At 37.5% G+C, this 12,949-nt stretch overlaps 1 protein-coding gene across 1 annotated transcript in view; it reads left to right on the top strand.

Annotated features, from left to right (window-relative positions):
• Nucleotides 1–232: 232 nt before the first annotated feature.
• Nucleotides 233–12,949, top strand: part of LOC129273254 (aminopeptidase N-like) — a 31,944-nt gene continuing 19,227 nt past the window's right edge. The window contains exons 1-7 of the mRNA XM_064107265.1: nucleotides 233–313; nucleotides 2,231–2,631; nucleotides 3,715–4,031; nucleotides 5,004–5,280; nucleotides 7,143–7,263; nucleotides 10,029–10,183; nucleotides 11,229–11,345. Of these exons, the coding sequence (XP_063963335.1) occupies nucleotides 2,254–2,631; nucleotides 3,715–4,031; nucleotides 5,004–5,280; nucleotides 7,143–7,263; nucleotides 10,029–10,183; nucleotides 11,229–11,345 (1,365 nt within the window). The 5' untranslated portion in view covers nucleotides 233–313; nucleotides 2,231–2,253. The remainder of the gene's footprint in view (nucleotides 314–2,230; nucleotides 2,632–3,714; nucleotides 4,032–5,003; nucleotides 5,281–7,142; nucleotides 7,264–10,028; nucleotides 10,184–11,228; nucleotides 11,346–12,949) is intronic.

Below are 12,949 nucleotides of genomic sequence, written 5' to 3'. Positions count from 1 at the left end.
CTTTTCAACTGGCTTGTTCTGAGAGTGTCTAACAATTTCCCCAAAATGTTCAAATTTGGGAAAGGAACGTTCTATAACATCATCAAGTGTACCAATCTATCGCCCCTCTAGATCTCTAAATGTGGCCAGTGTGAAAAGGGTCCAAAGTAAACTGATGATGATGGAGAATTACCGTACAGTTGTCATAGATAATAATAGAACAGCAATAATGCATATATACGCTGATACTCCACCGTCGGCACTTCAGACAAGAAGCTCAATCGGACAAGAACACTGCAAGGAATTGTGTTAAGAAGCCAATTTGTTTTCACAGGTAGGAATTTTTCGTCAATATTTAATATCAAGGGCAGTCTGTAGTAGGCTTACCAAACACCATCTTTTAATACCTTGTGTATGAGACACACGCCATATCGTCTGTGAAAATTAAGATAAGTTATCATTTTGAGTAAAATGGTGAATTTCCCAGCCATATGGAGTCATCTTGAATTGATTTTGGGGATACGGATGTATTTTTTTTATTCGCGGGATAATACGGTGGATTTTCAGGTTAAATAAGAGAAACCTTAGAACAAGAAGATAAGGTATCTCATCAAAAAGTCATCTGCCTGAATTTATACCTCATAGGAGAATACTCAATATTGATTTAGGTTTTTTTTCTTTCCTAGTAGAATTAAAAATCAGACTGAGTTGAATGAAATGGAATTGGATTAAATTATAATTTATCAGACTGTATTGGTATCAATGACCTATCTGTCCCGTATGAAAGACATAATCTTGCATCTGCATGTCAGTTTAGCGTTAATGATTAATATATCTACTTTATTTTATTCTTTCAGGTGTGTTTCATATTTATGAACGACTGAAAAAATGGGGGAAAATTACAAATAATCTTCAATTTCAAAGGCTTGAATATTGCAACAATTTTATGAGGATTAACGTTTTAGAAATGATTATTCTTATATTTTCTGTATAATCTAGGATGCGCAATGATATATGCGGGTTATTTTTTTAATAGAAATTTATGATTCATTGTTCAGAATGTATATTTTTGTTTAGAATTCAATTCAACGAAGTCATTTCAAATTATTCTTTATGTTGCTCTCAACTCTTGAATATATTTTCGAGTCACACATCGGCCTCACAATAATATGCAGAATTGTGATGTTAAATACGATCACATCTGTAAACATTTATGGTGTGTATAGTCATGCCATAATATTACCTCTCTCGCCCATTCATAGTTCAACATGAACAATTATATTAATTTTGCCTAGCAATGATCTACTCGACCTTTATACTTGATACCATTATTGTTTTCGCCCATAATCATTAACTATATTAATCAATTATTATGTAAATGTGATCAAAATCATACTCCCTCTGCTAGCTGTTTATACCGTGTTGTGAATAGTTGGTGTATGGGAAAGTTGGGAGCCTGAAAATCGTTGACGAGAATATATTTTATTTTTAATTTGTGCAACCACTTTTTTAATGATTTAAAACTATTGTCGTGTCGAATTTCCTAGTTCCATTTGTACTATCATTCTGTGAGATTTCTTATTTCTTTTTAATCATAAAAGCCACCATCGGTAATATTTTAATTACCATTACCATCAGCAACAATATCATCTTCATCATCATCATCAGCAGCAGCGCCACCACCACCAACACAACCACGACCTCATCACAATTCAATTATCTTCATAATTCTTGTTGCAGGTCAATCATTAATGTTATTCTCGCCATCTTCAGGCTTCAACATCATTATCATCATCGTCGTCATCATCATCATTATCATTACCACCACCATCACCCCTAGAACCTCTGTCACCAACGCCACAATCATACCACCAGATTCATGATCGTCGATCGTCTCGATACTTTCTCGTCATAATCCTTATCATGACCACTGTAATCGTCATCGTCGTCATCACCAAATTATCACCATTACCACCGCCACCGCCATCGTAATCATCATTTTCATTACGATGGCCAACAGGATCGACAATTAATGCCATTAAAAATGTATTCAATTGCTAGAGAATAGTATCATGACTATGAGTAAATCTCAATGCAGATACTATAAGGCCTATAAAAAAACTGAAAACTGGGAAAACATGACTGACCGGTCAATCTTGAACGAACCTAAATTCATCAGATAAAGAACAATTACAGTATATTTCTTCTCAACTATTTCGGCCTTTTTTCTATATTTTCTATAATGGTACAGTAAGGTGTGTGAATGAGGAAAGGATGACTAAACAAGAGTTTGATTTCGAGTCCACTGAGAAGGAAGAAAAGGAAAGCGGGGGTATTTTCCTGACAACGTTCCAACTCGTGTTCATCGGCATCACGGCAGCCTGCGTGATAACAGCTGTAGGATGTATGTGTGCCTTGTTGCCAGACCGATCTTGTGAGGTCCGAACAACCGAGCCTCCAGAGGAGCCCATGACTACGACGCCGAGGATGACCCCAGAGCGAACAGAACCACCCGTTACGGAACCACGCCGAACAACAGAAGGGGACATTACGACGATAGCCCCGACCGTAGAGCCGTGGAATGGGCGATTATCGTACGATCTCATCCCGGATTCCTACGATCTTTACCTTAGACCATACCTCTATCCAGAAGTAAGAAACTCATTATATGTTCTTCTGTTTATTATTGTAGCATAATTATTTAAGCCGATGTATGCAAACTGAAGATTACGTAACTTTGCAAGCTAAGTTTTTTTTTTTTTTACTACCGAAATATGTTCAGCTAGGGAGAAATTCGACTTTGGTATAACTTTTATAACACATGTTTTGCATAAAAAATCTGGTCTAAAAATGCTTCGACTCGGACGAATATTCGGCCTATGGAAGGTCGACTGATGCACTTTAATCAATATTCACATTAAAGATTTGCATCAGTTAACAGCTTAAAAAAAACAACTAGCTTCTTGGGAACAGCCCCGCACGAACCCCCCAGAACACTTCCTTCTTCTCCTCCCCATTCCCCCTCCTTGTCCCTTATCCATCCCCTGAAAAATTCCCTATAAGGATCAGTTTAGTTGATGACATCTTTTATATAAGGGATGACTGACTACCTTTAATAAGAATTTGGTTTGCTATAAGGAGGGGTAACAACGGGTTAACCTCCACGCATAGGGTGGCACGGGGGACGAGGTTTTTCCGAGGGGGAACTGTCATTATCATCGGAGTAGTTATCCAGGAAGGGGGGGGGGGGTCCAATGACAAGAGGTCCTAGAACGGCACACGTGTGGATGTGTGATGTAGCTCAGTCTGTAGAGCGGGGGGTTTGGACTCCGGTAACACGGGTTCGATTTAGTCTGCTGGGCAAACCCTTCGCTCGAGTTAAGGGTCTGAATGTGCAGCCTACTCATGCCTTGTGTACTGAAGGCTCTCTCGCGAAGGTATTGGAACAGCAAGTTTTGTATGTGCTAGTCTTTGCGTGGAGGCACACTTGTTGATCAAAGTTCCAATGAGGGTCTGTGCCTGCAGACTAGGTTCGACTCGCACTTGCATGACTTGGTTCTCTTGTGCCCTTTGGTAAGGCGTTTATCCTCATTTCGGTCTTATGGTTCTTTGCTTATAGGCATTCATGCTTTCTTAGCAATGAGGTTTAAAAAAAAATCACCACCGCCACTTAATTATGTTATGCTATGTTAATAGATTGACAATGACTGCCTCTTTCACTATCTTGTCATCCAGGATGGCGGAGAAGACAAAATATTCACGTTTGATGGAAGAGTTACAATACACTTCAGATGTGATGTACCAACCAACGTTATCACACTTCATTTACTAGATATAGAACTCGGTGTCTACACTTTGAGAGATTACAACGGAAATTATATTACTATCAGTAGCCATTCGCTTGAAGAGAAGTACGAATTCGTTCATTTCAATCTTGCCAATGATCTTGAAGCGGATTCAGATTATGTCTTATATATCGAATACCTCGGCCAACTGAGAGCGGGACTGTCGGGATTCTACCGTAGCAGTTACCAGGAAGGAAATGAAATAAGGTGAGCTTACATATTTTTTTCTTTATCTTCATGTGCTTTTTTTAAAAAAGTGCCGGAGTATTTTGTATGTTTTTTTAACTTGTTCATTTCAGTCCATTTATAAAAAAAAAAAAAAACAGCACAAAATACATGAACTGAATCAAAATGAATTTATTGGTACATCATTGGCATCTGCCAATATTCTATTCAAAACAATAATACAAAGTAATAAAACATACGATTTGAGGAACATTTGAGGAAAAGCGAAGTGACATAATATGAAACAAGGTATAACAAATTATCCAATACAAGTAATTTTGCACACACCATATATTGCATTATTGTATTGTATTGCATATTGCATTAATATACAGTGTAATAAAGGAATAAGGAAAAGCCCCCCCCAAAAAAAAAAAAAAAAAAAAAAAAAAAAAAAACAGGTGGCTAGTAGACTACACCTATATTGGGGGAAATACGAGAATTTTATCAACTTGTCTGATTTAGATGTTGGAAATCAGTATTTTTTGTATTCTTTTTAGACAGAAAAAAAATGTTAGACAAATTTCTTAAACACACACAGAGAGACCCAAACCTTTAACGAAAACAGAAAACTATTCTTAAATCCGAGAAGAAATATGTTTTTACTTCAATAAACATCAGCAACTAAAAAAATACAAAAAAGTACTTACTTTCAGGAAGAACTGTCGCTTTACAGAGGAGACATCAAACTCTTAAACAACAGCTTGCAACTTTTACAAAACCAATGCACCTTGGCCTTGTCATTTTTTTCTTCAAAAAGTGCCCCTCTCCTTACCTCAATTTAATGCTAGATCCAACCCTGCTCACACAAGTTCTATTCATTTTGGCGCACAAAGGGCACAAATACAGTCTCTTTTTCTCATCTTCGTGATATCTCATTCGCTCCCATTTTTCTCACTCTCCCCCTCTTCTCCCTACCCCCTCCCCCTTTCCCTCTCTCTTTCCACTTTGTAGATGGCTAGCCACAACCCAGATGCAGCCTACCAGTGCTCGTCAAGCTCTCCCATGTTTCGACGAACCCGACTTCAAGGCCGTCTTCCGAACTGAGATTGAACACCGTGACGACATGGTTGCCCTCTCCAACGGCATGGAAACGAGAACGAACGAGAGCGAGATCGAAGGATGGACGATCTCCAGATATCTACCAACGCCCAAGATGTCGACTTACCTCCTGGCTTTCGTTGTTGGTTACTTCGATAAGCTGGAAACATGGACGGACAATGGTATTCTGGTGAGTTGTAGCTTTGGCCCCCTTCCATTTATCCCATTGATCGATTATGCTGATGGTTGATGTGCGTGAGGGTGTGTGTGAATATATGGGTGGGGGGTGTTGTTTGAGTTTTGACAGACGTGTGTCAATCAGATATGATAATTTACGTCTGGAACCAACCTTTAACGTTACTATCCGAAAGACGTGACCTGGGGGGCGTTTCATCAATATTTTCGTCCAAAAAGTTGTCAGATCTGACAACTTTCCTGGATTCTGATTGGTTGAGAAGCACTGTTACTGTAGTAACTGTCGGATAAAACAGGACTTGTCGGATAAAACGTCCGACAAGTCCTTTCATGAAACGCTCACCAGGGCTCGAACGGCCGTATCATTTTGTAACTTGATCCCCGATCAGTAGCGGACCGTGACCCGGAGGAGACAAAGCATTGGAGGGGCACTGTATTGTTTGTGAACAACGCTGCGCCCCCCAATGCTTTGTCTCCTCCGGGTCACGGTCCGCCACTGTCCCCGATGGTATAGGGGCATGCCACAACGCCGCCCATTTGTGTGCGGGCGTGTGCGTGTGTGTGAGGGTGTGGGGGATAGTGTGTTTCATTGGTCGTTCATAATTACATATTTTACGTAATTATGTTTTCTTGTATATTTGCTTGGTATATTTCGCTTTGAAAGTATATATTTATGGAAATAATGCATAACCAAATAGTGAAATGATTAAAGTCATGAATAGGTCTTGTATGGGAAAAGAAAAGAAGCATGTGATTTTTTTTAGTTTTTAATTTTTATTGATTGTTGTCAGGTAGTTTTCACCAAGTTTGTAATAACTGTATCATTGTTATTGATGAACAAAATACATCCGCGCATTATATATCCTTATCTCCGTCGATATATAATGATGTATTCTGAGTAAGTGTAATTATTACTTGTTTTCAAGAGGAAGAAATACATAACTCACTTGAAATGAAGTATTTGCTGATATACACCTCTTTTCAAATAAGCTATACATACCATTCTCAACTTCATTCATCAGTCATGAATGTTCACATAGTCTTAATTTTATGCGTTGGATATCAACTACACAACACTGATAAAAATTACAAACACCTGCCAAAAAGAAATTGCTGGAAGCCTGGAACATGATCTCGAATTGATGAAACATACTAAAGGTCTGTATCAAGCCGAATGCCTCAATGATAAAAAAGAAAACTGATTAACCAAAGCAAAATGAGAAAAATTAATAAATTTTTGTTTTTTTTTCAATGAAAAATACGTTATCATAATTATGTGACTGTATAACACATGGACCTGTGAAAGTAAAGTTTGCTTATAACACATTTCAAAATTCTAATGGACGCGATCGTTTGTTTCATAACCTAAACGAACCGTTATCACTATATCAAAATGGCTCAAACGAGTATTGGTATTCTTTTTATATAGCATTGATGTGTTGCAATCAGAAGAAGAAACTCAGATAGAGAGATTTCTTTTCTATCAAGCTTGGATGTCTTTGTCAAAAATGGTGAATCGGCACGGCAGTTTTCGTACAAGATTTCGGAGATGATAAAAATTACAAAAATGTATCTTGTCCTGGACGAAACTACTGTTTTATTTCCCAATTTTCGACAAAGACTTCTAGACTGTTCATTGTCATGAAGGGCATTTGATAGTACATTATATATGTTCTTGAATCCGTCATGCCTCGTGGAGCGAAACTCCCCCTTTGATGTTATGCGGTGGAAAACTGTGCTGCAGAGTTCATAGGGGCTACCTCAACAAACAACAAAAAGAAAAAGAAATCAATTGAAAAAAAACTTTCATTGTGCTCTTTCACTCAATGTCATATTTTTGTTTTTAAATCAATCTAGTTACGAGTATGGTCGCGTCCGGAGGCTGTCAATAATACGCAATACTCACTGGACATCGGGTCTAACCTCACCACATACTTCGAAGAGTACTTTAATATATCTTTCCCGCTTGCAAAACAAGGTATGGCCATCATATTCTTAATACAATCCACGTAACATGCCCCCTCCCTTTCTAGTCCGGGAGCAAAATCTCATAGGGGCCCTATTTAAGGAGTTCGTACAACCCCCACCACAGAAAAGGTTTGACACCATAGGGGGGACAGTATGGACCCTCTAGATTACTGCTAGGTAGGTAGTAGTCTCAAATTGTGGTATCACTTTTTTTTCTGCATTCGAATTTAAAGAGCGATGTAAAATAGCAAAACTTTAAAAAAAAAATCAATAACCTTTGAGGGAAAGGTGAAATGTAAGTTGCCATATCTCCGCTTGTATATGCCATAAATACGTCATTCATGTATCAAAATGTTGCTGGGTGACAGCGTTAATGTTACAGCAACATTTAAAAGTGAAATTTAGATATCAAACCTTCAAAATAGGAATACACTCATGGCCAATATCCACTTCCATCTCAAGTAGATATTAAAAAATTGATACGATAAAGTGATTTTGTGTTGATAAATACGAGGCGCTCCATATATAACTACAGTGGGACTAATTATGCGTTATAACAAAATGAAGATTTTGGCAATATTTTTAAACATTTCAGATAATTATATTTGGATCAGATTATATCGCCAGTAAAAAGTTGATTTACGCAACTAGCGTTGGATCCCCCAAAACGGCACTACAAGATTGTAAACAGTAGCCTGCAGGCTAGTTAGAATATATCTGAAAATGTTTAAAAATCTTCATTTTGTTATGACCAACGCATATTTAATCCAAGTATAGTTTTATAGAGCGCCACATATTAAACACAAAAATCAATTTATCGTCTCATTTTTTTCATATCTACTTGAGATGGAAATGGACACTGGCCATTAGAGTATTCTTATTTTGAAGTTCGATATCTCAATTTCACCTTTGAATGTTGCTGTAACATTAAAGCTGTCACCCAGCAACATTTTGATGCATGAATGACGTATTTATGACATATACAAGCGGAGATATGGCAAGTTATATTTCACCTTTCCCTTAAAAGTTATTGATTTTTTTTCATTTTTTTGCTATTTTACATTGTTATTTAAATTCAACGGTAGTAAAAAAGTGATACCACAATTTGAGACTACTACCTACCTAGCAGTGATCTAGAGGGTCCATACTAACTACCTATGGTATCAAAACTTTTCTGTGGTGTGGGTTGCACGAACTCATTTTTCACAGGTCCTTGCTCCCGGACTATTCTATTCACATTAATTTGAGAAATTGCCACTATCTCGGTAATGTTACCAAACAATGATTCTATATAGTTTAAGTGGCACAGCACGATGAAGACATACGGATTTTCAATGAAGACGATGAACACGGAAATGTGATCTTAAATAGATAGATATATAGATAGATAGGTAGATAGATAGATAGGTAGATAGATAGATAGGTAGATAGATATATAGATAGGTAGATAGATAGATAGATATGTACTGATAGATAGAAAGATAGATAGATCGACAGATAGATAGACAGGTACTGATAGATAGATATATAGATAGAAAGATAGATAGGTAGATAGGTAGATAGATAGATAGCTAGCTAGCTAGCTAGATAGATAGATCAATAGATAGATAGATAGATCAACAGTTAGATATACGAGATAGATAATTTCCTTTTCATACGATAAAAAATCCAAAGAGATACAGATTATGATATGAATTGTCTTACGCAACTGTTCACGTCCTGTATATCGGTGTTTGGATGATGACAATGATGGATGTGTAGTTTTTTTTTTTAGTTGTTATTATTTTTCCCCACACCCTATCATGCTGGACGTAGCTCCACGCTCCTAAAGATAAATCCGACTCCAGAGCGCTCTTTATGGTGGCCAATAACTTGGGGGTTCCAAATGAGAACAAAATCACTTTTTATGGTTTATGTAATTAGTCAGGTGTGTTTAGCTATGTCAGTTTATTGATTATCCTTTGTTAGGCATACTTGACGGCCACCCCCATACATGCCGAAAGAAATTACAATAAAAACAGTATCCGAATTGGTATGTATTAGTGATGGTATCAGTCTTTTGTTATTTTACAAATTCAGTGCACTGACATATCACTGCATTTTAATTTAAAACCTAAAGCGTTTTTGTTCTGTGGAATCCACTAGCGTACCTACGGGGGGGGGGGGGGGGGCAGAGGGGGCAGTCTGCCCCCCCTGACGAGCCACAACCCATGCAAAGGACGTATCCCTGCCCCCCCTGACGAGCTTGAAGACCTTTATTGCCCCCCCTGACGAGCTTTTTTTTTTTTTTTTTTTTGCTTGTCAAATTTTTTTCTGGTACGAACTCCTTCATTTGTGATTGAAGACCTTTTTTTTTTTTTTTTTTGCTTGTCAAATTTTTTTCTGGTACGAAATCTTTCATTTGTGATTGAAGACCTTTTTTTTTTGGGGGGGGGGCTTGTCAAATTTTTTGGCGGACGGTTTTGCCCCCCCTGTGAAAAATCCCAGGTACGCCACTGGTGGAATCCCTTAAGTTCTGGCATAGTCGGATCATCTATTGTTTTTCTCAATCATGAGCTACTTTAGTTGATTATGTATTTTAATTTTGATAACTCTTTTCAATTGGTACTGTTATGCCGGAGTCAGTAATGTGGCCATGTTAGTCTCTCTTTTGTCGTGTTATTCGGTGTCTTGTTACTTTTACACTGTATACTTGTATGGCTGTTCGTTCATTAAAGTGATGCCAAAAAACTTTGGAAATGGTGATGACATCGCAGTTCTGTTCTCTTAATACAGACATGATCGCGGTACCAGACTTTTCGGCAGGTGCCATGGAAAACTGGGGTCTCATCATCTACCGGGAAACAAACCTGCTCTACGATAGCGCAGTCAACTCGGCAAGTAACAAACAACGTGTTGCCGAGGTGGTCTCACATGAACTTGCTCATATGGTAAATATATTCATACACAAATGATTAACGTTTTGCATATGACGATACAGGTTTTTAACAGCCAAGATTAGGCCTTCATTTGTGACTGCATAGATGAATCCGAATTTAGAGCGCTGTATGGTCGTCATTGTCAAGGATTCCAAAGAAGAACTACGCTCTAAATTTCAAGGATTACATAAAAAATAAATCCATATCAGCTCTGAATAGGGGATCACTCGAACATGAAGTTTAGATTTATACATTGTGGAATTGAATTTAAATCTTAAAGATTTGAATCTAAATTCTTTGAGATTTAAAGATAAATCCTTGGGATTAGAAATAATTCCAGTGTTCGGCCGGTCCCTGATCATAGCCGATCTGCATGGATTTAATTTAAATCCTGAAATTTTGAGTGTAATACATTTTTGTTAGACAAGGTACTTAAGACCCAATTATAGAATTTACCATAAGAACAGTCCTAAAACTGAAAAAGGTTTATAAACAGCTCAAAACAAACCCCGTACTATAAGAACCTTACTATGATCTGTGCATAATAATAATAATACAAGAAAATATACATTTATTACTTTGTTGTCTTTTTATCATCACTTATTTATGATTATGTACTAGTGTCATTATTGTCATTATGATCATAATTATCATGATGATAATAAGTATTAACTATGATTGCGATGTTTAATGTTATTATCATCATAATACACAATTTAGACCATAGTTTTGAAATGGACCATACAGTGAAATTTCCGTCATAAATTAGGCAATATATATAGGGAAATATAATTATATCGGAAGATAAACCATACATGCCATAGGTAAACTACCCAAAAGAAGACATTTTTTAAAGAAGTTGCGTTTTCACATCACTTTAAGACTTTCCATTATTATAAATTCTATCATATCAAGATACTACTGCGAGATAACAAATGCGATGGAACCATATATCACGATCAGGCGTAACTGTTTCATGAATTTACTAAATTCTTGAAAATATAATTAGCAATAATCATTCGTTCCTTTTTCATGACTTTCTTTCTTTGCATTTTAGTGGTTTGGTAACCTGGTCACGTGCGTATGGTGGGATGATCTGTGGCTTAACGAAGGTTTCGCCACCTATGTGGAGGGCTCCATCGGTGTGAACCATGCTGAACCTTCTTGGTTAATGGTAAGTAAAATCAGCCAGGAGCGGCGCTTCGGATGGGGCGGGGGAGTGACCACCTCAGATGACTTATAGGGGAGGGGAAAATGAAGAGAAAAAATGAGAAGAAACAAGAGGAGGACAAAAATGGAAGAGTGAATACGGAAGAGTATCGCAAAAAAGGGTATATATATCATTTATTTCTCGTGTAATTCAATTGAGAAAAATGATCTCGGATCTTGCCCCCTATCAAAATACCTTCTCACCGCCCCTGAGTAGAACTCAACGACATTATGAATAACGATGATAATATTTTTTCTACAATTTATCAATTTAGGTTTTACTGGAAATTGGGAAGATATAAATGGGGTTGGTGGGTGGGGGGGGGGGGGTATTTCAGAGTTTTCGCTTGACTGGATGGGAGTGGTAAGAGGAGGGGTCGGGGGTCGGCGGGGTATAGGGTAGACATGGGCGGAAATCTCTCCCCGAAGGTAGGGGGGACCAGGGGCGGATCTAGCTCCCGCCAATTTTTTCACCCATATTCTCCCCGATCGGCCGCTCTAAGTTGATTTTTGTTTGTTTCTTTGAAAGGCTTGTCCCAGTGGTGTAATGACCCAAAAATTTTGAGGGGGCTTGATACCGCGTATCACATAAAATAAATAAGAAGATGCGAGTGAAGCGAGCGAGCAAAAATTTCAAAGATTTTCATTACAAAATTCAAAGTTTGTGATAGATTTTGACATGACATTTGGAAAATAATATGCTTTATATTTCACCCTTATCCCTTTCCTTTTCTCTTTTTGTTTCTTGGTAGTGAAATATTGGGGGTGGGGGCAAAACGCCGATGTCCTAACAGTCATTTCTATAAAAAAAAAAACATTAAAAAGTGTAGTAATCTCATAAGCCATATTTAAATAGTGCGAGCGCGAAGCGCGAGCTGAATTTTTTTTTAGAATTTCATGTATTTTGTCCTGAAAATTGAATATTCTGGGCAATGTGTGTGAACAAGATGCATATGTAGCTAAATAATTACTGCGAGCGGTTCTGGCTTGATCTGGAAGGGACCTGATAAGGACGTTTTGCAGTTAGCCATTAAGACGATGCATATTTCAACTATCGCGCGAGCTGAAAATTTTTGACATTCCGTCCTAAAAAGTTGACATTCTAAGCACTATTTGTAATCATTGACGGTAAAGGTATAAAACCAAACAATTAATGCGAGCGCGGAGTGGAAAAATTGAGATTTCAGACCTAATAATGGGACACTCCATTCATGTTTTGTAAATCATGAAAAAGATGGGAAATTTTGTATTTTCCTACATTAATAATGCGAGTGCAAAGCGATAGCATAAATTTTTTTGATATTCTCTTCTGAAACTGGATAATTTTAGCACGTTTTGAATAAAAATCAAGCTGCGTATCTTAATAAATATGTGTGTGCGTGTTTTAGAGTTAGGCAGAATCTGGGCATTCTGAATACATTTCATTTTTTATCATGAAAATCAATAATGCAAGCGCGAAGCGCGAGCGGAAAATACTTGATATTCCGGTATGAAAAGGTGAATTTAAGCACTATCTAAAGCACTGTGTGGGGAAATTGTGAAGTGGATACGGATAGCACGTAATAAATG

This window comes from Lytechinus pictus, chromosome 12 (genome assembly GCF_037042905.1).
Source record: "Lytechinus pictus isolate F3 Inbred chromosome 12, Lp3.0, whole genome shotgun sequence".
NCBI classification, from domain to species: domain Eukaryota; kingdom Metazoa; phylum Echinodermata; class Echinoidea; order Temnopleuroida; family Toxopneustidae; genus Lytechinus; species Lytechinus pictus.
The sequence above is the reverse complement of the archived record's forward strand: the minus strand, read 5'-3'. Positions and strand labels throughout refer to the sequence as shown.